Below are 26,136 nucleotides of genomic sequence, written 5' to 3' on the forward strand. Positions count from 1 at the left end.
GAAGGCCCTCTGCCTGGTTCCCTGTAATTATGAGGGAACTGCCAGAAGACCCTCGGAAGTGGACCTCAGTGTCCGCGCTAAATGATGGGGGGATTTTCTTTTCCTTGTGTTAGATGGATGTTGAAACAAGGTGTGATTAACTAGGCCATGTCTGGATCACAGATTTCTACCCAAGAGCCACAATTGCTTTGCATTCACAAACACTATGTGAAATATCACTAGTAAACAGAATAATTTAAACAAGGAAACCAACAACAGTATTAAAACAGAGAAAAACTAGATTTAAAATGACCCAACCACAAGATGAAAAGTCTCCCTACTAAATGAGGGAAGGGGGAGGCATGGGGGGGGCTTTTGAAGTCTCCCTGCTGGCAAGGGAATCCCAGAGCAAGGATGCCTCTGTCTGTCTGGAATCCCTCACTGCCTCATCTCCAGCAGGAAGGGGGGATTTCCAGACTGGGACCCTTCACTCTTAGGGGGAGGTGCTGGGGCCTGGGCAGCTGGATGGATGGACATCAGCCTGCAGAAATGTTCCCCCCTTCCTTTCACAGGACTGTTGTGGTGTTGCATGTGTGTGACAAGGCAACACTCAAGAACAGTTCCCACCAACCAACATTACATCATTCCTCCATTGCCCACAAGAGGGCGATCTTTCCTCTACACATGGTAAAGGTAAAGGTACCCCTGCCCGTACGGGCCAGTCTTGACAGACTCTGGGGTTGTGCGCCCATCTCACTTAAGAGGCCAGGGGCCAGCGCTGTCCGGAGACACTTCCGGGTCACGTGGCCAGCGTGACAAAGCTGCATCTGGCGAGCCAGAGCCGCACACGGAAACGCCGTTTACCTTCCCGCTGGTAAGCGGTCCCTATTAATCTACTTGCACCCGGGGGTGCTTTCGAACTGCTAGGTTGGCAGGCGCTGGGACTGAACGACGGGAGCGCATCCCGCCGCAGGGATTCGAACCGCCGACCTTTCAATCGGCAAGTCCTAGATGCTGAGGCTTTAACCCACAGCGCCACCTGCGTCCCTTCTACACATGGTAGAATCCTAGAATTGCAGAGTTGGAAGGGACCACGAGGGTCATCTAGCCCAGCCCCCTGCAATGCAGGAATATTTTGCCCAAAGTGGGGCTCAAACGCCTAACCTATAGATTCAGAGTCTCATGCTCTACCGACTGAGCTCTAAAAGGGAGAGTTTCAGTTCAAGCAGAGACCAGAATAATTAGGGTTGCCATATTTCAAAAAGTAAAAACCAGGAGAACCCCAAAACTGTAGAGTTTTTTTAAGACATGGCCCCAAATAAACGCCAAAAAAGCCCATGATTTTTCGCCCGACTTGTCTTAAATTCAGGACAAAGTGCCTTCTTTTGGAAATTCCGCCTTTGAAAACTTTTGCTAGTCTTTCTTTTGAATGGGGGGGGGGGGCGGTTTCAATCTGGCCAGTCCCCACGCAAAAGAATAAATGGAAACGTATCAAAAAGGGCAGCATTTGGAAACCACCCTGGTTGCAAACCACTCCGGGTCCTTTGGCCTCCTGCTAGCAGAACTGCCTGAACTGCTGGCTCCGCACATGGGAGCAGATTAGGATTTACTTCTGAGTAAGCAGACATCGGATGGAAGATTGTGTATCAATAAGGCTTTTGGCCATGAATTTGTACTGTTACCGGAAAAATCCGAGGGCTCCCTTGGACAAAAATTAAAGACACCAACCAGAGTAAATTGGAGCAAATCAGCAGCCTGTAGGCTTGGCCTTTATTGAAGAAAGACTGTCGCGACAGGGTGCTCCCCTCACTTGCAGGTGAGAGGAAAGACCCAGAATAATGGTGTGCAAGACCTTATAAAAACTTTTGAAATTCCCCTCCTCTAGGTGAAGCCCACCCCCAGAAACATCATGCATACATCACAGAAAGGAGGGGTTGAGGGAAGAGTTGGTGGTAACCTGAGTGTCCTGTCACCTGGCTGGTTCCTCCTTTCCCCCCTCCCCATGAGTCACTTCCAGGAGACAAAGGGGAGTTTGCAGTTTCCTGCCCCCTGAGGGAAGATCTGATCAGAGTCCTTTGTTTCAGTCCGTGCTGAATCCACTCCCATATGCAAGTTCTTTGTGATCTTGATGGTCTTCTGTCTGGGATCATCAGGGTTGGCATAGCCATAATTGGGCAGGGCTCCTGTAGATGTGCTGGGATGGTGAAGGGATTATGGCTGCCCTGTATCAAACCTTCCCCATTTTGTAGTCCTTCCTTCGTGGAGTAAAATAAAAATGGAAAAGTGCAAATCCGATGTATGGTTGATTTTTTTTTCTATGAATTTATAACAGAAGTGTGGCGTATGTAGTGTGTGAGTGTGTGTGACGTTTGTGAGTGTGTGTGAAGTTTGTACAAACTGGATGATTGGGGTGGGGGGGTTCCTGCTTCAGTACCTACAGCTAAAACGAGAAAAGAGAGGAGGTTCTTTATGCAGGCCCCGAACTAGACCCCAAGCAGCTATATAAGGATAGTGAGGGAAGAATTATTAGTTTGGAAGTGACACTGCCAGGAAGGAAGAACAGTCCTGGAGGAAGAATTATACACAACAAATGGGAAGAAATCAGACTTTTACATACTGTATGGGATTCAGGCAGTGGTGAGGGGGGTTTTATACAGCCTTCTTACTAAAGAAGCAGGGAGAAGCTCCAAAAGCAAGATATATGAGCAGAAATCAGGGCGAATGAGAAGAAATCCACTAATTAAATGAGGGAGCCCGGGGAATCTGCCTCCTTGGCGCCTGAAACTGAGGCGAGGCTCAGATTTCGAAGGGCGGGAAGTTGGGAAAAGGCGGGAAAAGTCGTTGCCCTCAGAGTCGCTGAGGGAAAGAGGCAGCGGGGGGAGGGGCGCCTCCTCTCTTGTCCCCCAGAGACACAACGGGGACCCTCCTGTGAGGGGAGCAGAAAGGGGTCTCCCCCCCCTCACAACCCCATTGCATTCCTCTCATGGCGGAAGGGGACCCCACCCTCTCCCTGCCTGGCGAGGGGGCAGCCGGGCCAAGGGGGTCTCTGGGCGCAGGAGAGCCTGTGGGGAGGAGGGGGGAGAGGAAAGGAAGCGCCCCTTCTCTCTCAGGCAGCCCCATGTCCCTTCCCACCCCCAGAGGCTGGGTCCATCTCTGGGCTTCACAGAGGACCTTGCGAGGCAAACCTGGGGGGGGAGGGGGCCCCCTGGCTGCCCTGGGTCCGCCCCTCCCCCACTCTCCTGACCCACAGGGGGAGGGGCAGCCCTTCCCTCCTTCTCATTCATCCTCTTCCCTCCCCTGCTGTGGGGAGGAGGAAGGAGGGGGCCAGGTCCCCATGGAGCCCCCAGAGGCAGCGCCGTCCCGTCCTCTTCCCATCCCAACACAGGGAGGGGCTGCTCTGCGGATGTAGCTCTAGGGGCAAGCGAATCCCAAAAGGAGCCGGAAGTGTCGCCGAGAAACGCGCCGGAAGTTCCCAGACCGGAAAAGGAGGAGGGGCGTCGCTGAAGAGCCCCCCCCCGCCGCCGCCCCCCTTTCTATTGCAGACAAGGAAAGCGGACTAATCCGGAGCCAGGGAGGCGGAGGACCAAGAGGTAAAGAGGGAGGGAGAGGAGGGGGGGAAATAGAGGGGGAGGGGGGAATAAGGGGAGACCCCCGTAAGGAAAGCGCCCTCCCTGGGGCCCGTCGACAGGGGCCCCGATCCAGGCCCCGACCCAGGGGGGAAGGGGGGGACTCAACACCTGCAGGGATCTACACCTGGCAAGATCTCCTGGGCAGCAGCAGCACCGCCAGACTCCCCTTTCTCTTTCCTGGGGGGCCGAGAGATGCTCAGCTGCCCTGCCCCCCCTGGACGCCTGGGCGGGAAGGGGAAGGAGGACCCCAGGCAGGGCTGGGGGTGGGGCTGAGGCCCCCTATTCTCCCGGCTTCCCCCGGCAGGAATCCCTGGGGTCGCCTGGCTGGGGAAAGGGAGAGAGGGAGTCCATGGAAGGGGGAGGAGCCTCGACAGAGACCCCTCCCCTTCCATCACATCTTATTCCCCAGCCTCCCTGCTGGCAGTCCTAGATCAGTGTTTCCCAACCTTTTTTGGGCAAAGGCACACTTGTTTCATGAAAAAAATCTCGAGGCACACCACCATTAGAAAATGTTTAAAAAATTAACTCTGTGCCTATATTGACTACCTTCTTTTTCGCCCTATAGGACGCACGGCCCATAGGACGCACCTAGATTTTGGGGGGGAAATAAAGGGGAACAAATTATTCCCCCCCCCAGACGCGGGGCTGGGGCGGGAGAAGCCCGAGCTTCCCCCGACCCCAGCCCCCAGAAAGGGTCCGAGAGCGATGGCAAAGGTGAGCGCACCTTCGCCATCACTCCCAGAGCTTGCGGGGCTGGAGGTGGGGGAAGCCAGAGCTTCCCCCACCCCCAGCCCCCAGAAAGGGTCCGAGAGCGATGGCAAAGGTGAGCGCACCTTCGCCATCACTCCCAGAGCTTGCGGGGCTGGAGGTGGGGGAAGCCAGAGCTTCCCCCACCCCCAGCCCCCAGAAAGGGTCCGAGAGCGATGGCAAAGGTGAGCGCACCTTCGCCATCACTCCCAGAGCTTGCGGGGCTGGAGGTGGGGGAAGCCAGAGCTTCCCCCACCCCCAGCCCCCAGAAAGGGTCCGAGAGCGATGGCAAAGGTGAGCGCACCTTCGCCATCACTCCCAAAGCTTGCGGGGCTGGAGGTGGGGGAAGCCAGAGCTTCCCCCACCCCCAGCCCCCAGAAAGGGTCCGAGAGCGATGGCAAAGGTGAGCGCACCTTCGCCATCGCTCCCAGAGCTTGCGGGGCTGGAGGTGGGGGAAGCCAGAGCTTCCCCCACCCCCAGCCCCCAGAAAGGGTCCGAGAGCGATGGCGAAGGTGAGCGCACCTTTGCCATTGCTCCCGGAGCTTGCAGGAGCTGGGGGTGGGGGAAGTCCGAGCTTCCCCCACCCCCAGCCCCCAGAAAGGGTCCGAGAGCGATGGCAAAGGTGAGCGCACCTTCGCCATCGCTCCCAGAGCTTGCGGGGCTGGAGGTGGGGGAAGCCAGAGCTTCCCCCACCCCCAGCCCCCAGAAAGGGTCCGAGAGCGATGGCAAAGGTGAGCGCACCTTCGCCATCGCTCCCAGAGCTTGCGGGGCTGGAGGTGGGGGAAGCCAGAGCTTCCCCCACCCCCAGCCCCCAGAAAGGGTCCGAGAGCGATGGCGAAGGTGCGCGCACCTTTGCCATTGCTCCCGGAGCTTGCAGGAGCTGGGGGTGGGGGAAGTCTGAGCTTCCCCCACCCCCAGCCCCCAGAAAGGGTCCGAGAGCGATGGCAAAGGTGAGCGCACCTTCGCCATCGCTCCCAGAGCTTGCGGGGCTGGAGGTGGGGGAAGCCAGAGCTTCCCCCACCCCCAGCCCCCAGAAAGGGTCCGAGAGCGATGGCGAAGGTGCGCGCACCTTTGCCATTGCTCCCGGAGCTTGCAGGAGCTGGGGGTGGGGGAAGTCCGAGCTTCCCCCACCCCCAGCCCCCAGAAAGGGTCCGAGAGCGATGGCAAAGGTGAGCGCACCTTCGCCATCGCTCCCAGAGCTTGCGGGGCTGGAGGTGGGGGAAGCCAGAGCTTCCCCCACCCCCAGCCCCCAGAAAGGGTCCGAGAGCGATGGCAAAGGTGAGCGCACCTTCGCCATCGCTCCCAGAGCTTGCGGGGCTGGAGGTGGGGGAAGCCAGAGCTTCCCCCACCCCCAGCCCCCAGAAAGGGTCCGAGAGCGATGGCGAAGGTGAGCGCACCTTTGCCATTGCTCCCGGAGCTTGCAGGAGCTGGGGGTGGGGGAAGTCCGAGCTTCTCCCGTCCCCAGCCCCCAGAGCAGGTCGGAGAGCGATGGCGAAGGTGCGCGCACCATCGCCATCGCTCCCAGAGCTTGCGCGGGCTGGGGGCGGGGGAAGCCGGAGCTTCTCCCGTCCCCAGCCCCCAGTGCAGGTCGGAGAGCGATGGCGAAGGTGCGCGCACCTTCGCCATCGCTCTGGGACCTTGCGCGGGCTGGGGGCGGGGGAAGCCGGAGCTTCTCCCGTCCCCAGCCCCCAGAGCAGGTCGGAGAGCGATGGCGAAGGTGCGCGCACCATCGCCATCGCTCTGGGAACTTGCGCGGGCTGGGGGCGGGGGAAGCCGGAGCTTCTCCCGTCCCCAGCCCCCAGAGCAGGTCGGAGAGCGATGGCGAAGGTGAGCGCACCTTCGCCATCACTCCCAGAGCTTGCGGGGCTGGAGGTGGGGGAAGCCAGAGCTTCCCCCACCCCCAGCCCCCAGAAAGGGTCCGAGAGCGATGGCAAAGGTGAGCGCACCTTCGCCATCACTCCCAGAGCTTGCGGGGCTGGAGGTGGGGGAAGCCAGAGCTTCCCCCACCCCCAGCCCCCAGAAAGGGTCCGAGAGCGATGGCAAAGGTGAGCGCACCTTCGCCATCACTCCCAGAGCTTGCGGGGCTGGAGGTGGGGGAAGCCAGAGCTTCCCCCACCCCCAGCCCCCAGAAAGGGTCCGAGAGCGATGGCAAAGGTGAGCGCACCTTCGCCATCGCTCCCAGAGCTTGCGGGGCTGGAGGTGGGGGAAGCCAGAGCTTCCCCCACCCCCAGCCCCCAGAAAGGGTCCGAGAGCGATGGCGAAGGTGAGCGCACCTTTGCCATTGCTCCCGGAGCTTGCAAGAGCTGGGGGTGGGGGAAGTCCGAGCTTCCCCCACCCCCAGCCCCCAGAAAGGGTCCGAGAGCGATGGCAAAGGTGAGCGCACCTTCGCCATCGCTCCCAGAGCTTGCGGGGCTGGAGGTGGGGGAAGCCAGAGCTTCCCCCACCCCCAGCCCCCAGAAAGGGTCCGAGAGCGATGGCAAAGGTGAGCGCACCTTCGCCATCGCTCCCAGAGCTTGCGGGGCTGGAGGTGGGGGAAGCCAGAGCTTCCCCCACCCCCAGCCCCCAGAAAGGGTCCGAGAGCGATGGCGAAGGTGCGCGCACCTTTGCCATTGCTCCCGGAGCTTGCAGGAGCTGGGGGTGGGGGAAGTCCGAGCTTCCCCCACCCCCAGCCCCCAGAAAGGGTCCGAGAGCGATGGCAAAGGTGAGCGCACCTTCGCCATCGCTCCCAGAGCTTGCGGGGCTGGAGGTGGGGGAAGCCAGAGCTTCCCCCACCCCCAGCCCCCAGAAAGGGTCCGAGAGCGATGGCAAAGGTGAGCGCACCTTCGCCATCACTCCCAGAGCTTGCGGGGCTGGAGGTGGGGGAAGCCAGAGCTTCCCCCACCCCCAGCCCCCAGAAAGGGTCCGAGAGCGATGGCAAAGGTGAGCGCACCTTCGCCATCGCTCCCAGAGCTTGCGGGGCTGGAGGTGGGGGAAGCCAGAGCTTCCCCCACCCCCAGCCCCCAGAAAGGGTCCGAGAGCGATGGCGAAGGTGAGCGCACCTTTGCCATTGCTCCCGGAGCTTGCAGGACCTGGGGGTGGGGGAAGTCCGAGCTTCCCCCACCCCCAGCCCCCAGAAAGGGTCCGAGAGCGATGGCAAAGGTGAGCGCACCTTCGCCATCGCTCCCAGAGCTTGCGGGGCTGGAGGTGGGGGAAGCCAGAGCTTCCCCCACCCCCAGCCCCCAGAAAGGGTCCGAGAGCGATGGCGAAGGTGAGCGCACCTTCGCCATCGCTCCCAGAGCTTGCGGGGCTGGAGGTGGGGGAAGCCAGAGCTTCCCCCACCCCCAGCCCCCAGAAAGGGTCCGAGAGCGATGGCGAAGGTGAGCGCACCTTTGCCATTGCTCCCGGAGCTTGCAGGAGCTGGGGGTGGGGGAAGTCCGAGCTTCCCCCACCCCCAGCCCCCAGAAAGGGTCCGAGAGCGATGGCAAAGGTGAGCGCACCTTCGCCATCGCTCCCAGAGCTTGCGGGGCTGGAGGTGGGGGAAGCCAGAGCTTCCCCCACCCCCAGCCCCCAGAAAGGGTCCGAGAGCGATGGCGAAGGTGAGCGTACCTTTGCCATTGCTCCCGGAGCTTGCAGGAGCTGGGGGTGGGGGAAGTCCGAGCTTCTCCCGTCCCCAGCCCCCAGAGCAGGTCGGAGAGCGATGGCGAAGGTGCGCGCACCATCGCCATCGCTCCCAGAGCTTGCGCGGGCTGGGGGCGGGGGAAGCCGGAGCTTCTCCCGTCCCCAGCCCCCAGTGCAGGTCGGAGAGCGATGGCGAAGGTGCGCGCACCTTCGCCATCGCTCTGGGACCTTGCGCGGGCTGGGGGCGGGGGAAGCCGGAGCTTCTCCCGTCCCCAGCCCCCAGAGCAGGTCGGAGAGCGATGGCGAAGGTGCGCGCACCATCGCCATCGCTCTGGGAACTTGCGCGGGCTGGGGGCGGGGGAAGCCGGAGCTTCTCCCGTCCCCAGCCCCCAGAGCAGGTCGGAGAGCGATGGCGAAGGTGCGCGCACCTTCGCCATCGCTCTGGGACCTTGCACGGGCTGGGGGCGGGGGAAGCTCCCACGGCACACTAGGCAAGGTCTCACGGCACACTAGTGTGCCGCGGAACACCGGTTGGGAAACACTGTCCTAGATCATCATTGCCATACAGGATTGTCCTGAATACCACCATTTGCTAGCAAAGCCCAAACCCAAAAGTCCCACTGAGATGATGATTGATAATATTGTATTTTACCCATTTTAGACCCCTAAGTAGTAGCAATTGCAAAGACATTGTGCTGCTCTCCTCTGTACAGTTCCACCCCTATTTCAGACTTTGTGGCTGATTTAAATGTTTAGCTGCTGATAACATGGCAACGTTTAACAGGTGATATTGTGAGGTTTAGCTGGTAATAAACCACAAGTGATATTGTGAGTTTTGGTAATGATAACATTATGATTTTTATCTGCTAATAGCCCTGCAATATTTAGCAGGTGATATTGTAAGGTTTAGCTGCTACTAACATTACAGCGTTTAGCTGGTAAGTTATCGCAATGTTGAAAAGCAGGTGTTGCCTAGCCCTTGCACACATTGTGATTCGTAATATATTGCCAGCTCAGTATTAGGAAACAATTATCACGATGTAAACTTCAAGAAAGTCTTGGACAATATACCAATATATCGCCCAGCTCTAATCATGACCTATATATATGACCCAGTGTACTATTGCTGATTTTACCAGTTTGTCCCCAGGAATCCCTGGGGTCATGGGGCGCCTGGCTGGGTGCCTTTTGGGTGGGGAAACGGAGAGAGGGAGTCCATGGAAGGGTTAAAGGAAGGGGAGGAGCCCCGACAGAGACCCCTCCCCTTCCAGCACCCCGACCCCCACCCCCATCACGCAGCCTCCCTGCTGAGGGTCTTGGCTGTCCCAGATCATCTGTATTCACTACGACTTATCTCCATACTTTGGATTGTCCTGAATACCACCAATTATAGCCTAGCGCAAACCCAAAAGTCCTGCTAGGATGCATCTTGGCTTCCCTGCTGATGAAACTGAGTGTGTGATGATTGATAATATTTTCATTTATCCGTTTCAGACCCCTAAGTAGTAGCAGCTGCCAGGACATTGTCCTGTTCGCCTCTGTATAGTTCCATCCTTATTTCAAAACAAAAAATTCCTTCCAGTAGCACCTTAAAGACCAATCAAGTTAGTTCTAGGTATGAGCTTTCGTGTGCATGCACACTTCTTCAGATACACATCCTTATTTCAGACATTGTGATAGATTTTAATCAGAGTGGATTTGATATAAATCAAATTGAGTTCCTGGGTAGGCTCCGCGTATTTTCCTATTGCCTGTTCAAAGTTTCTAACCGCATTAGTCACCATATCAATCTTCTGTCCTAACTGGTCCAGTAGGGCATTTATTTTGCAGAGAGCGCCCAAACGAGCTTCTGGAGACATTGTTCTACAAGGTCACTGGTCCTTTCCCACGATTGTAATCTGTAACAGCTGCAAGCTCCTGAAGTTGGTTACAATTTCACAGTCTCCCTCTAGGGGGAAAACGTCTGTTTCTTCTTTCTTTTAAGAACAATAGCAACAAAGTTTATTTTTTAAGATATTCAATCAATATTTGTTCCTTTAAAATGTGAAAGGAAACAATGGAATCCCTATGTTACTTTTCTTTTAACTATCTGTCAAAAACATTTGTCTCTGATCAATGAGCTTCAAACGTCAGTCCTGACACTCCGCTGCAGGATCCGGACGGTGGAAAGTTACTTTACTTTAAACTCACTTCTACAGGTTTAAACAGTCCCAGAAAGAATCCCCCTTCTTTTCCTGCCACCGAAGGGGGGTTCCACAATTTTAAATGATGAAAGTCAATCCTTTAAAGGTAATTTTCTGAGCTCTAGTTTACGTTGTCTTTGCTTTGTTCTGACTACAAAGAAACAGAAAGCTGACTTCCTGTATAGACCTTCCCGTTTCAGTACCGAATTGAAATAAATTTTGAGTCCAATTCTTCTCTACTGGCCAGTCCTTATTTAAGTTCCAGTTGTTCGAATTTTAAGTACTCAGGGGTGATTCTTTAGATGCCAAATTGTCCAGGAAAAAGGCAGCGCTCTCCGGCAACGACAATGCGGCTTCACTCCACGGAAAAAGCAGTAGACTCACAGCACCGCGCCACCTCCCCCTCTTCGCTTCGGAGCCCGTTAATGGGTTCCTTTGCGGGTTGGGGGGGCGCTAAATGTGCCCGCCGAGTCCCATGGTCACAGGCTTCGTCCACCTGTGATTTTTTAAAAGGCCCCCGCTTCGCCGTAGCGGATACGACCCGTTTCGCGCGGAGCTAGTCCCTCCAGTTCAGAGGGAGGCAGCCATTGCCGAAGGCGCCACCCCGGAAGACCTGGCTCCTATTACAAAGAGATCCAGTTGATATTCTAGAAAAAAGTGTGGCTAAGATTCTGAGTCACAATCATGGCTGAGAAATACAGCCAGGGAATATGAAACTGATTTGAAGATTGGTTTCTTCTTTACACTTTATTGTTGTTATTGCTATTATTATTATTATCATTATTATTATTATTAATTATTATATTACTTTCAGGAGGACATACCACGGATTTCATCTTCTTTCTTTTCTTTCCAACAATCAGTGTTATTCACCTTTAATACCTTTTTCAGTGTCACACATATTTTTATCTTGTGATCTTCAGTTGAAGAGAGGTATACAAATTTAATAAATAATTCCCAGTTGGAGCAGAGCTAGAATATCCAGAAGCCCTTGGCCACCCACGGCAAAGGAGGAAGAACAGTGAGAGAGGCCTGGACAGGGAATCTCTGCTAAGATAGGCCAGTGTCAGGAGGCAGGTGCGAGACCCAGCGGCATATAATTATTATAAATCATAATTGGTGTGGGTGTCTCAATCTGGCCTTCCCAGCAGTCAGGCTCCAGCTGCTTTCCTTCTGCATCTCCAGCTCTCTCCATTCCATAATGCAAGGCTGAGAGATGGAGGTCCAACCCCAAGAACATTCTCCAACTGAGCACTCCTTCAACTGACCACAAGCACCAAGCCTTGCCACTAGACTTATATATGGGTCTCCCAAAATGGTCAGTATGGACCTCCTGAGGCCAAAGGGAATGTGCAGGTGATGAATGAAGATCTAGAGGTCGAAGGGGACAAAATGCGGCCCAAGGGGTGGAGGATTATAGTGCAGCGGATGAAGAACTTCATGATGAATTTAGGATCCTGATTAATATTGGCCAGGTTCATGGAACATAGAGCAGCTCCCTTTCCTGTGAGAAACAACTTTTTATCAAACGTAAAGCCCACAGTTCAACCGTATTCTAAGATAATACTGCTTCATTAATGCTTAATTAAGGGTTATAAAAGGCTGATGATGCATGACCATTATTTTACATTATTTCATTTGCCTTTCCTAAAAATTTGGAACATATGGAGGACAGGAGAGATTGTAAAAGAGGTTAAAATAAGAGCAGGTGCTAATTGTAATAGTACTTTGTTCTCTTCCTAGAAAACAAATAGGATTTTCTCCCCACCCCATCAAAAGAAGACAATTGAGAAGGCAGTCAGAATTCTGGTGGGCCATGTCCAATGGAACTAACGAAGAAACCATTTAAATACATGGAGTGTGAAAAGAGAGAACATAAACAATTTGAAAGTATGGAGTGTGGAAAGAGCTTCACTGACAGTGGAAAACTTAGAATTCATCTACGGACTCACACTGGGGAGAAACCATTTAAATGCATGGAGTGTGGAAGGAGCTTCAGTCAGAGTGGACACCTTAGAATTCATCTCCGGACTCACACTGGGGAGAAACCTTTCAAATGTATGGAGTGTGGAAAGAGCTTCAGTGGGAATGGACACCATAAAATTCATCAACGGAGTCACACTGGGGAGAAACCATTTGAATGCATGGAGTGTGGAACGAGCTTCAGTGGGAGTGGACACCTTAGAATACATCTACGGACTCACACTGGGGAGAAACCATTTAAATGCATGGAGTGTGGAAGGAGCTTCAGTCAGAGTGGACACCTTAGAATTCATCTCCGGACTCACACTGGGGAGAAACCTTTCAAATGTATGGAGTGTGGAAAGAGCTTCAGTGGGAATGGACACCTTAAAATTCATCAATGGAGTCACACTGGGGAGAAACCATTTGAATGCATGGAGTGTGGAACGAGCTTCAGTGGGAATGGACACCTTAGAATACATCAACGGACTCACACAGGGGAGAAACCATTTGAATGTATGGAGTGTGGAAAGAGCTTCAGTCAGAGTGGAGACCTTAGAATTCATCAACGGACTCACACGGGGGAGAAACCATTTAAATGCATGGAGTGTGGAAAGAGCTTCAGTCAGAGTGGACACCTTAGAATTCATCAACGGAGTCACACAGGGGAGAAACCATTTAAATGCATGGAGTGTGGAAAGAGCTTCAGTCAGAGTGGAGACCTTAGAATTCATAAACGGAGTCACACTGGGGAGAAACCATTTAAATGCATGGAGTGTGGAAAGAGCTTCAGTCAGAGTGGACACCTTAGAATTCATCAACGGAGTCACACGGGGGAGAAATCATTTAAATGCATGGAGTGTGGAAAGAGCTTCAGTCAGAGTGGAAACCTTAGAATTCATCAACGGAGTCACACAGGGGAGAAATCATTTAAATGCATGGACTGTGGAAAGAGCTTCACTGAGAGTAGAAAACTTAGAATTCATCAACGGACTCACAGGGGAGAAACCATTTCAATGCATGGAGTGTGGAACGAGCTTCAATAGAACTGGACACCTTAGAATTCATCAACGGACTCACACAGGGGAGAAATCATATAAATGCATGGAGTGTGGAAAGAGCTTCAGTCAGAGTGGACACCTTAGAATTCATCAACGGAGTCACACAGGGGAAAAACCTTTTAAATGTATGGAGTGTGGAAAGAGCTTCAGTGGGATTGGACACCTTAGACTTCATCAACGGAGTCACACTGGGGAGAAACCTTTTAAATGTATGGAGTGTGGAAAGAGGTTCAGTGGGAGTGGACACCTTAGAATTCATCAACGGAGTCACACGGGGGAGAAACCATTTAAATGCATGGAGTGTGGAAAGAGCTTCAGTCAGAGTGGAAACCTTAGAATTCATCAACGGAGTCACACAGGGGAGAAACCATTTCAATGCATGGAGTGTGGAAAGAGCTTCACTGATAGTGGACATCTTAGAAAACATCAACAAACTCACACAGGGTAGAAACCATTTCAATGCATGGAGTGTGGAAGGAGCTTCAGTACAAGTGGAATTCTTACAAAACATCAACAAACTCATACAGGTGAGAAACCATATAAGTCCTAAGGAAATGGACAGAGGTTCAGTTGTAGTGGAAGTCTTACAAACCATCAAAAGACTCCGAGGGGTAAGAGCTGTAAGAGTGGAAACACCTACATGCTATCAATTAACTCAAAGAAGAGAAAGGGTTTGAATAAAAGGAGTGTGGATCCTGATTTGGTTATTATGCAACACTTTTTAGACTGTGGAACCTTTTTCTCTCCGAGTCGACACTTTCTTTGACATCAATAACAGGAAATCAGTCTTAATTGCATGCAGCGTATGTGAGCTTCTGTTGTTTGTATGTAATGTGGTCTGGGCATTTATTTAAAGTAATGAAGGTCACATTTCACAATAGTAAGCATAATATAATATTTAATATGAATCAGTCGTGTTGCTGCTGAATGAGGGTGGACTGAGAGTGAGCTGGTGTTTGTGTTTGGTGGAGGGAGTTGGAAATGCTTGTATCTGGGAATGGAGAGCTGCTCAAAGTGGAGCTGAGACTGGTGGTCTTGCATGAGGAGGGAAGGGGGCACAGTGAAGAAGGGGCCGTACCAGAGCATCTCAAAGCAATGTGCTGGGGGGCGGGAACCATGGTGACACAAGTCTGTGTAGAATGCTATCCCCACAAGGAAACCGTAAGGATGAGTATAATGGGGAAGGAGGTTCAGGCAGGTCCCCAACCCAGAGTGCTAAGGGTCAGCTTCCTCCAAATCCACCAGCTGCCCCAAGGCAGGAGCCACCTCTTGGCCTGAGGGTGGAAAACCTTCATCCACCTTTGCGACTGGACATGATCTGAGGGCAGTGATGGCAAACCTTTTCCAGACCGAGTACCCAAACTGCAACACAAAACCCACTTTTTCATCACAAAGTGCCAACTATTGCAATGCGCTCTATGTGTGGCTACCTTTGAAGGTGACCTGGAAACTACAACTAATGCAGAATGCGGCAGCTGCACTGGTGACTGGGAGCGGCCGCCGAGACCACAGAACATCGGTGTTGAAAGGCCTACATTGGCTCCCAGTACGTTTCCGAGCACAATTCAAAGCGTTGGTGCTGAACTTTAAAGCCCTAAACGGCTTCGGTCCAGTATACCTGAAGGAGCGTCTCCACCCTCATCGTTCTGTGCAGACACCAAGGTCCAGCGCCAAGGGCCTTCTGGCGGTTCCCTCACTGCAAGAAGCCAAGTTACAGGGAACCAGGCAGAGGGCCTTCTTGGTGGTGGCTCCCGCCCTGTGGAACACCCACCAGATGTCAAAGAGAACAACTACCACCAGACTTTTAGAAGACATCTGAAAACAGCCCTGTTTAGGGAAGCTTTTAATGTTTTATGCATTATTGTAATGTAATACTTTGTTGGAAGCCGCCCAGAGTGGCCCAGCCAGATGGGCAGGGTATAAATACTAAATTATTATTATTACTATAACGTGGCAATTCTACCTGTATATTTTTTTTTCTGTTTGTTTCACATTTCTTCTTTATGGCTACTGTTGTAATAAATAATCCTTCATAAAAGTTATTGCCTTACATTCTTCATTAAATTGTGTTTCCATTGATCTGTAATGTTATAGTATAACTCAGTGCTTTTTTTCTTTAAAAAAAATGCTTAGGTGGTACTTGTTCCGTTCGCAAAGTAAAGGAAGGATTCAACTCTGATTAAAAAGAATATACACAGAGACTTGGACCAGCAAGACTCTGGGGAGGGTGCGTATAATCGTGTCTCTCTGTGCTTGTCCGATTCCCAAAGCCCCCGGCCCAGGCCATTTTATTCACAAAAGAACTTTTTACAGAGTGTTCATAAGAACTAATCAGATTTCTTCTGAGCATTTCAAGAAACCCACGTGGGGAGAAAGTTAAACTACTAAAACTAATTAAGCACAAATATTTCTGGGGTCAACAAAGAACAGAACTACAAAGAAGAGCATCTGGCAACCCCGGAGGTCATAAAAAGGAGGGTGGCCAGGAGGACAGTGGATCATCATCCCCTTCATGTGAGATCTGTTTCCTGGCCCTAAGATTAACATCCTAAGATTACCATATAGAAACCTACTTCAAAGAAGCTTGCCCACTCTCTTTATGGCCCAGGAGGCCTGCCTGGCGAAGCAAGAAGCAACTGGGCTGTGTACGTGAGTTTTCAGGCAAGAGAGAAATGGGCAGCAGAGGGAAAAGGGCACGAATGTAGAATCTTAAGGGATTTAATCAGAAATTATCGTCAATATATCAAACCCAGTCAACACAATGTCTTCATCGTGGACACGATGGCTTGATGTATATTTTATAATTCCTCATGGTAATCCCATCTGATCCCTACAGTACTCTCATTTTCACCACTGGGGGAGGGGATAAATACAGTTGTAATTGGGGAAAATAAATACAGTGGTACCTCAGTTTTCGAACAGCTTAGTTCCCAAACTACTTGGAACCTGAACTCTTCAAACCCAGAAACGAGTGTTCCAATTTGGAACTATTTTCCGGAAGCCGAACATGTTCTGTTCTGAGTATAACTTCCGTTTTGAGTGCCATACTTCTGTTTTCCTTGTGAGGGAGGGCGGGCCGGGCGGCAAGTAGGAATGGGATCGGGCTGCTCCGCTAGGCAGCCTTGCTGCTTGCTCGGGAAGAGGAGCTGGATGGGGGCTGCTGAGCTGGGGAGGGACAGGCTCCGTCACCCTTTCCGTTGAGGGGTTTGAGGCTGTGCACTCCCCTCAAGGGAGAATTTTAAAGGAGCCCCCCCCTCCGCCTCAGATCCCCTGCAACCCCGTGAAGGCAGCCAGGCGGAATAGTTGCTGGGGTTGGGGAAGGTGGAGGCAGCCCGGAAGCTGCACCTGAGAGCCCCTGCACCACCTGAAGGCAGCCAGCCACTCCTCAGTGGGGCTGCCCTCTCCCGCTCCTACTTGTGTGCAAGGAGGAGTGGAGGCAGGGATCTCTCAGCGCAAAGCCTCCACTTCTGAGAGATCTCCGCCCTGCTCCTGAACAGGGCTGCCTTCAGAGGTCTTCCAAAAGACATCTCTTTGACATCTGATGGGGGCGTGTGTTCCATAGGGAGGGTGCCACTACCAAGAAGGCCCTCTGCCTGGTACCTTGTAAATGTGAGGGAAGTGGACCTCCGTGATGATGGGGGGATATTTTCTTTTCCTTGTGTTAGATGGATGTTGAAACAAGGTGTGATTGACATGGGCATGTCTGGATCACAGATTTCTGCCCAACACCACTCCTCTTCCGGGACATACCTGTGATGTTTTGATGACCCACTGAGAAATGTGTTGTGGGAACTATTAAAAACTCATGTCATCTTCTGGGCATTTTCTTTTTGCTCTTCTTAGAGATCTAGACCTTTGTTGCAACAAATAAATGATCAGGCCTTCTGGCCACTGATTTGCTTCCTCTTTGCTTGCCTGCCATCTCGCGTTTTCTGATTAATTCAGCGTCCGCAGGGCTAGACTCCAGCAAAGTTGGAAAGCGCTTTAAGGTAGTGCACCCCAAGAATTGTTCTTTTCACCTGGAAGGAGTTGGGGAGCTGTCAAAACCAAACCCCAATTTTTCCCATAACACGTATATAGCCATATAATCCCTAGTGTAATAAGTTAAGACCTTTGGAGCAGGCATCTTTTTTAAAAAAAGTTTTTTCATGAACCACCCTACTGCCCTATCCTCTGCTGGGCTTTCCGGGTTCCGGAAAGTTCGCCTATATGAAGGAAAGGAGGCTAGGCCAAGTAGATTCTCCCCGCCCCTGCTCGCAGCTGATTGGCCAGCTGGGTTGGGTGTCCCACCATCCCAAAAAGGCTAAAATGGGCCGACTTTGGTACTCTTGTGTCCTGTCCACCCACAATGTCTTTTTCTCTATCTGAGCTGGCTCCCTGCCTGTTACTTTACATGTGGGGAAACCCCTGTGGGGTTCCTCTCTGTGTAAAGTCTTCAAGCTGTTCTTGCGCATGCCTGACAAATCTGCCCCATGAAATCACAAATCTGCATGGTGAAATCACCGTAAATAAAACCTCCCCTTCAGTAGTTTCAAGCACTGCTCCAGGTCCCACATAATATCTGTACTGCATTGTTTAGTGTGGCAGCACCTCCCCTTTGGAACTCCCCGCCTCTTGCAACAAAGAAACGTGCCTTTGCTAGACTCTTTTCGGGCACCTGCTAAAAGCATTCTCTTTAGGCAAGTATACCTAGGTGCTTAGGAAGTTGAAGTAATTTTAATCTTAATATTTTAGCTTTTGAATGTTTTAAAGTAGGATTGTTAATTCTTCTTGATTTTACTGCTCTGCTGTTTTTGTTGTTGTTTTTTAAATCAACTTGGCAGGTTTTTAAAAATAAATTTTATTAAATAAATAAAGAATAAATATAAATAAAATAACACAAGTATCTGTCCATAGTCGCCTACTTGTTACCTGAGACCCATAATCCACATTCCTTTGTAAGAAAATATGAAATAACGTAAAACCATTTTTGTGGGGGAGGGGGATAAAAATAAATCAATATGTGTGTGTGTGGGGGGGGTTACAAGAAATTTTCTGCACTGGGTACCACCTGACCTTTCTATGCCTCTGCCCCCATCATTTAGCCCAGACACTGAGATGATGATGATGATTATTATTATAGGTCTGTGGTGCTCAATGTTTAGGTATTGCAAATATTAGGATTTAGTTAGAACGTGTGTGTTATAATGTTATAAGATAGTCTCAGTGTATTTCAGAAAGGGACATAAATCTGACACCAGGAATCACAAGACAGAGAAACCAGTAGGAGAACACTTCAATCTCCCAGGACATTCTATACAAGATCTCAAAGTAGCTGTCTTATTACAAAGGAATTTCAGAAAAAAGTTGCTGAATTGCAACTTATTACCAAACTTAAAACCACGGAGAGACCTGGTCTGAACAGAGACATTGGATTCTTATCTCATTATACATGATAAAGCTGTTTTAGCCATTTCACCCCTTGCTTTTTCCTGTAATACCAATTGCAGTCATTAACCGTCATCAACAGGTTAAACCTACTGGAATTGGCCCCCTCCCTTTGTAACAAGCAGCTGTAGTTCTTTTGGGATTTAATATCAGCTCATGAAAAGTTGGGCCCACGACCCAGAAAGCTGCCTGGTTCCCTCTGTCTGAAGGCGGAGATATGCACCACACGTCAAAGTGCAAGTAGATAAATAGGTACCACTCCAGCGGAAGGTAAATGGTGTTTCTGTGCGCTGCTCTGGTTCGCCAGAAACGGCTTAGTCATGCTGGCCACATGACCCAGAAAAACTGTCTGCGGACAAACGCCAGCTCCCTAGGCTAGTAAAGAGAGATGAGCGTTGCAACCCCAGAGTCGGCCATGACTGGACCTAACGGTCAGGGGTCCCTTTACTGTTGTAACGGGGACCCCCTGCCTCCCCCCCCCCGTCGGGAAATGGGGGTGAGACTGACCGGACCCCCCTCTCCCGGCAAGGGATTAAAAGGGGGCATGTCCCCTTCCTGCCCCGGAGGGCTTTTTCCCAGGTGGGGGGGGGTCCCCTTCCCTGCCGCCTCCGGGGATCGAACCCGGGACTTTATCAGGAGAAACAGGAAAACGGAGCTGGTTTGGAAGGAGGAGAATTTGTGTCTTCTGGGAGGGAGGGGCCACTCATTCCTGCCCCCCCCCCGGTCAGTGAGCTCTGCTTCCTAGAGAGGCAGGGAGGTGTGGAGGGGGAGGGGCCAAGGGGGGAGGGGAGGGGCCTGATCCACCTTCCCGGAAGAGGAAGGAGGAGGGAAAAGAGGGGCGAAATATATTTATATATGGGGGGGGAGAAGGAGGCGCTTTTCCTCCCCCTGAATCTGCAAACAGGGCAGCTGGGAAGGGGGGGGGCAGGATTTGGGGCGGGGGGAGAAAGGAAAGTGGGGGATCCCTCCCCCTAACTTCTGGGGATCCGGCGAGCGGGGGAGGGGCTGGTTTAGGAGAAAGGAGCCCCTCCCCCCGAGGGGGCGCCTCCTTGGAGACCCCCAGAGAAAGGAAATCGGAATAGCAGAGCGAGCGATGGAAGCGGAGGGACAGAGAGGACAAAGAGGTAAAGCTGTAGGGCGGGGAAGGGGGCGAAGGGCGGGGAGGGGAAGGGAAGGGGGCAGAGACCCCCCCCCAACAACAGAGGCCCCGATGCATGCAATCCGGCTGAAGATCGGGGCCCCTCCTTTCGCAGGGATTGCATTGCACGCCCCCCCCCTCAGATCTGCCTTCCTGCCTTTTACTATGGGAAATGCGGTGGGGGGGCAGGCAGGGCTTCCTGCAGAGGGAGCACCGACAGGGTTTGCATTGCAAGAGCTCCTTTGCAGTGCAAGGAGATGCTCAGCTGTCAAGAGATGCTCAACTCCCCTGCCCCACCCAGGGCGCCTTTGAGGCAATAGAAAAGGGAGCCCCCCCCGGGGGGGTTGGGACTTGAACCCCCTGGCAGGAATCCCTGGGGAGAAAGTGTGTCCCCCCAGATAAGACTCCCATCCTCCCTGGCCTTGGGCCATCCTTGCTTGGGCAGGGGGTACTTTGAGTCCAACCACATCTGGAGGGCCAGAGATGCCTCAACTCAGTATAGACGGTTCCTCTAGGGCTCAGTGTTACGTGGGAGTTGGTGGAACTGGATCTTAAGGGTTTTGGACAAATTTCCTAGGGATTATGATTGGTATCCAGACCCTAACACTATAAAGCCAAGGTATCCCCACTGAGCAGTTTATCTTATTTTTTTAAAAAAATAATAATATTTATTCAGGTTTTAAAACACTACAAAAAAAAAACAACAGAAAACACAATACAAAAAACAAGACATTTCCAAGAAAAAAGGCAAAAAATAAAAAAGGAAAAACAGACAAAAAGGAAAAAAATTAGAAAATACATACAGAAAACAGAAAAAAACAAGTTAAACCTTTACACAATTTTCCTTCCATGACCCACCTCCTTGACCTCCTCACACCTCCCCTCTTTGTTTTCTAGTTCAAATAGATATTTCAGCAAATCCTTCATCTTTATTTTTATCCTAATAATTTATCTTAATATGCTGTAATTTTCCATTTTCTCTTTCACCATTTAGCCATCCACCTTTACTTTATTTAATCTTATTTCTCATTAAAACTGACATATTTAAACCTATTCTCTTAAGACATTTCCCCTAGAGTCATAAAAATTCCATTCCACGATTTCTCCATCTCTCACCAAAAGCAATTTCCTTTTTTTTAAAAAAAAATAATATTCTCAATATATACACCTCAAACTCTCAACTTTCTTCCACCGTCTCCCCTCCCCCGTCTCGGCCCCTGCCAACAGTTCCATCGGCTTACAACCGTCCATCAACTTGGAGATCTTAAATCCGAGGCTCTTAAATCTTTTTCATGTCCCATCTGCCAATCTTCTTGATAATCTTTAATATTAAAAAGCAGTTCTCGGGGGAGCTCCAACCCAACAATAGTCATATTCCTTCTTATCAGGTCTGCCAGATTTCCATAATTAAAGATAGGGCCCATAAAGTATTCCCAATCTTGTTTCACACTTCTTCCGAGTCCAAAGGCCCCAGAAACTTCGATCCCCTCCTGGCTCAAATTCATATCCCAAAAGTCATTTGATCCCCACATAGAGTGATCTCTCCACTTTTCATTTTCCAAATCAAGCCAGGCTCCCATCTCCAAAAATTGGCTTCTCTTAATTAGTCATATAAGGCCTCAACTTGTAATCCTCCAATTGTCTCTGTAGGGTTAAAGCTCCCCCTTGCATCACTTTAACAACAACTTTCTCCTTCTCTGGTACTTCAATTTGTTCAATTGAGAAAGATTCTTGTGCCGGATTCTTGTCGACTTCTTTACTAATGCCCACTTTTGTTCCCAAAATATCAACGTTGGTAGCCATGGCACCTATCTGTTCATGCAACTTTCCCAACAGATAAAATGTCCTATTCAATACAAGCGTAACTTTTTTCTCCACCGACATCCTTGAAATGTCCAAGGTCAAAGCTAGTTTCTCAGAGTTTTTATCTTTAGGCTAATTTCCCAGCTGCATTCTTGTGACAATGTCCCAAAACTCCCTCTAGAGGAAAGCAGTCTATCAATCCTTCTAGCACAGTCCCAAAAGTCTCAAAAGTAAATTAATAACAATTCCAGTTACCTTTCCTTCTTTTTAAACACAGAAACGGACAATGGAAACAAAGTCTTTCTTTGTATCTTAACAGCTAGCTGTCAACTTTGACAGCTGTCAAACCTGTCTATTCACCGTCGATGGGCTCCTCGCGGACCTATCCCGGGTTTGGAGACGTGACGCTTCAGTTCCTAAATTTTACCTTCTCCAGCAGGCTTCCTCTGCTTCCAAAGGGAGTGTAAGTAATAGTTTCAATCAGTGAAGTTTTAATCCTTTACGTAGAACTTTCCAAGACCTTAGTTAACAAACTCTTTGCTTCAGTCTATTTACAGAAGAGGGAGGTGGACTTCCTGTTTAGACCTTCCCCCGTTCCTTGCCAAATTAAATTGTTTTAAAAACCTAATTTCCCGTTCTACTCACGGGTTGTTGTTTGAAATCCAATTGTCACTCACCCCACGTCGTTTCGAAGCCCCAAAAAAGGGCTTTCCCTGCGGGTAGGGAGGGCGCTCCTGGTGTCAGCCGAATCCCACGTTCCCAGGCTTCCTCTGCCTAGGATTTTTGAAGGGTCTCCGCCTTTGCCGCGGCGGCAAGACCCGATTTTCGCGGAGCGGGTTCCTCTAAGTCAGAGGAGCTCCGCCATTGCCGATGGCGCTAACCCGGAAGTCCCCCCCACTGAGCAGTTTATCAACCCTGCTGGCCGCTGGGGAAGACCTTCTGAAGGAAATGGTTTGTCCCCAAAGTTAATTTCTTCCTTCCTCCGCTGCTGCCCACACTAAAGGAATGTCTGGATGAAATCCCAGGGATGTCTGGCTCCTATTACAAAGAGATCCAGTTGAGACTCTAGAAAAAGGTGTGGCTAAGATTCTGAGTCACAATCATGCCTGAGAAATACAGCCAGGGAATATGAAACTGAAATATAATTATTATTAATTATTATTATATTACATTCAGGTGGACACACCACGGGTTTCATCTTCTTTCTATTCTTTCCCAAAATCAGTGTTATTCACCTTTAACACTCACCTTTTTCAGTGTCACACATATTTTTATCCTGTGATCTTCAAATGAAGAGAGGTATAACAATTTACTAAGTAATTCCCAGTTGGAGCAGAGCTAGAATATCCAGAAGCCCTTGGCCACCCACGGCAAAGGAGGAAGAACAGTGAGAGAGGCCTGGACAGGGAATCTCCGCTAAGATAAGCCGGTGTCAGGAGGCGGGTGCGAGACCTGGTGGCATATAATTATTATAAATCATAATTGGGGTGGGTGTGTCAGTCTGGCCTTCCCAGCAGTCAGGCTCCAGCTGCTTTCCTTCTGCACCTCCAGCTCTCTCGATTCCATAATGCAAGGCTGAGAGATGGAGGTCCAACCCCAAGAACATTCTCCAACTGAGCACTCCTTCAACCGACCACAAGCACCAAGCCTTGTCACTAGACTTATATATGGGTCTCCCGAAATGGTCAGTATGGACATCCTGAGGCCAAAGGGACGGTGCAGGTGATTAATAAAGATCTAGACGTCGAAGGAGACAAAATGTGGCCCAAGGGGTGGAGGATTATAGTGCAGAGGATGAAGAACTTCATGATGAATTTAGGACCCTGATGAATATTGGCCAGGTTCATGGAACATAGAGCAGCTCCCGCTCCTGTGAGAAACCACTTTTTATCAAACGTAAAGCCCACAATTCAAACATATTCTAAGATAATGCTGATTCATTAAGAATAATTAAGGGATATGGAAGGCTGATGATGCATTACCATTATTTTACATTATTTCATTTGCCTATGCTAAAAATTTGGAACATATGGAGGACAGGAAAGAATGTACGAGACGTCAAAATAAGAGCAGGTCTAATTGATGTGTGTAATATTCCTTTGTTCTCTTCCTAGGTTTCCTTTTCCCCCGCTCCTCCCTGTTGAAAGAAGACAATGGAGAAGGCAGTCAAAATTCTGGAGGGCCATGTCCAATGGGAATAACAAAGAAACCATATAAATTCATGGAATGTGAAAAGAGAGAGGAGAAACAATTTGAAAGTATGGAGTGTGGGAAGAGTTTCACTGACAGTGGAACACTTGGAAAACATCAACGTACTCACACTGGAGAGAAACCATTTAAATGCATGGAGTGTGGAAAAAGCTTTGGTTGGAGTTCAAACCTTCGTATACATAAACACACTCACACGGGGGAGAAACCATATAAATGTAAGGAGTGTGGAAAGAGCTTCAGTCAGATTGGACACCTTAGAAACCATCAACGAACCCACACAGGGGAAAAACCTTATAAATGTATGGAGTGTGGAAAGAGCTTCACAGATAGTGGAACATTTAGAAAACATCAACAGACACACACGGGCGAGAAACCATTCAAATGCATGGAGTGTGGAAAGAGCTTCAGTCAGAGGGCAAGCCTTAGAATCCATCAACAGATTCACACAGGGGAGAAACCATTTAAATGTTTGGAGTGTGGAAAGAGTTTCAGTACGAATAGAAGACTGAATATTCATCATAAAACTCACACTGGGGAAAAACCATTTGAATGTATGGAGTGTGGGAGGAGCTTCATTGATAACCGAAGCCTTAGAATCCATCATCAAACTCACACAGGGGAAAAACCATATAAATGTATGGATTGTGGAAAGAGATTCAGTCACAGTGAAACACTAAGAAAACATCAACGGACTCACACAGGGGAGAAACCATTTAAATGCATGGAATGTGGAAAGAGCTTTATTGATGGTACAGCACTTAGTATCCATCATCAAACTCACACAGGGGAAAAACCATTTGAATGTATGGATTGTGGAAAAAGCTTCACTTGTAGTGGAACACTTAGAATCCATCAACGGACGCACACAGGGGAAAAACCATTTGAATGTATGGAGTGTGGAAAGAGCTTCACTTCTAATGGAGCAGTAAGAAGACATCAAAGGATTCACACAGGGGAGAAACCATTTAATTGCATGGAGTGCGGTAAGAACTTCACTGATCGTCAAACACTTAGAATCCACCATCGAATTCACACAGGGGAAAAACCATATAAATGTGTGGAGTGTGGAAAGAGCTTCAGTCGGAGTGGTGATGTAAGAAGACATCAGTGGACTCACACAGGGGAAAAACCATTAAAATGCATGGAATGTGGAAAGAGTTTTATTGAGAGTAGAGACCTGAGAAGCCATTATCGAACTCACACTGGGGAGAAACCATTTAAATGCACCGAGTGCGGAAAGAGCTTCAATCGCAGTGGAACACTTAGAAAACATCAATGGACTCACACAGGGGAGAAACCATTTAAATGCATGGAATGTGGAAAGAGCTTTATTGGTGGTACAGCACTTAGTATCCATCATCAAACTCACACAGGGGAGAAACCATTTAAATGTAAGGAGTGTGGAAAGGGCTTCACCAATGTTGGAAATGTTAGAAGACATCAACGGACTCACACGGGAGAAACCATTTAAATGTGTGGAGAGTTGAAAGAGTTTCTTTCAGAGTGGAACCCTGATTTCACACACAGGAAACTTAGACGACATCAACAGACTCACTCTGGGACAAGCAAATAAATGTATGGAGTGTGGAAAGACCGTCAATAGAAGTGGAAACCTTAGCAAACATCAGCGAACTCAAAAAGGGAAAACCACTTACGTATATGAGCTTCAGTCCTGATGTTCCTACAAAACATCAATGGACTCGCAAGGAGGAAAAGCTTTAAGAGTTGAAACCCTACAATCCACAAACAGAAAAATCTAAAATGGTTTGAATGGAAGGAGTGTGGGAAGTGTTTCAATTGCTTTATATATAGATAATTTTATTAATACAGTGGTACCTCGGGTTACATATGCTTCAGGTTACATACGTGTCAGGGAACTGCCATCAGTGCCGGGGGGAGAGAGCAAGCTCCAGAGGGATTCCAGAGAGCCTCCCGGGATGGGGAGAGGCAGCCCATCTTCTGGGGAAGAGAATCAGCGTAGCACCAGTGGAGAAGGGGGGCAGATGGGGGAAGCGGCGAGGCAGTCCCATGACTCCTTGCCGGGGACCAGCGGGGAGAGCACAGGTCCTCCGCTGCCCACACCCTCCCTGCGCAGAAGGCTTCCACGCAGGGAGAGTAGGAGGAGACTAGGCGTCAAAGAGCTTCTTTGCTGGAAGAAGTTTAAGAAATGCCCACTGACGGATTCTGCCAGCCATTGAGACAGCCACGGGTGAGTGGCTGTCCGGACAGAAAAGGTTCGCTCAGACAACCCAGCCAGGTGTTGGCACCGGCTTGCGCATGAGCAACCCCTAGAACCATTACAATACGCTTCAGGTTAAAGACTCCCCTAACCCAGAAATAGTGCTTCAGGTTAAGAACTTTGCTTCAGGATGAGAGCAGAAATTGTGCTCCGGCAGTGC

At 50.3% G+C, this 26,136-nt stretch overlaps 1 protein-coding gene and 3 long non-coding RNA genes across 4 annotated transcripts in view; all 4 read left to right on the plus strand.

The window, feature by feature from the left end:
• LOC309365498 overlaps positions 1-26,136 on the plus strand; it is a 68,762-nt gene that overhangs the window by 15,193 nt on the left and 27,433 nt on the right. The window lies entirely within an intron of this gene.
• On the plus strand, positions 3,413-25,767 carry LOC309364988 (uncharacterized protein). The gene is made up of 2 exons (XM_081903060.1): positions 3,413-3,569; positions 23,641-25,767. The coding sequence occupies exon 2, from the start codon at positions 23,718-23,720 to the stop codon at positions 25,206-25,208; it is 1,491 nt and encodes a 496-aa protein (XP_081759186.1). The 5' UTR covers positions 3,413-3,569; positions 23,641-23,717; the 3' UTR covers positions 25,209-25,767.
• Positions 4,536-5,227, plus strand: LOC309362680. The gene is made up of 3 exons (XR_014165078.1): positions 4,536-4,585; positions 4,804-4,913; positions 5,132-5,227. It is a non-coding gene; the product is annotated as an uncharacterized lncRNA (long non-coding RNA).
• Positions 7,162-7,621, plus strand: LOC309361717. The gene is made up of 3 exons (XR_014164599.1): positions 7,162-7,210; positions 7,320-7,429; positions 7,539-7,621. It is a non-coding gene; the product is annotated as an uncharacterized lncRNA (long non-coding RNA).

This window comes from Podarcis melisellensis, assembly GCF_964234715.1.
Source record: "Podarcis melisellensis genome assembly, chromosome: 2".
Lineage (NCBI taxonomy): Eukaryota > Metazoa > Chordata > Lepidosauria > Squamata > Lacertidae > Podarcis > Podarcis melisellensis.

Bases quoted from the DNA above. Each gene is read 5' to 3' on its own strand.
- LOC309364988 (XM_081903060.1), top strand. From the start codon at position 23,718: ATGGGAATAACAAAGAAACCATATAAATTCATGGAATGTGAAAAGAGA.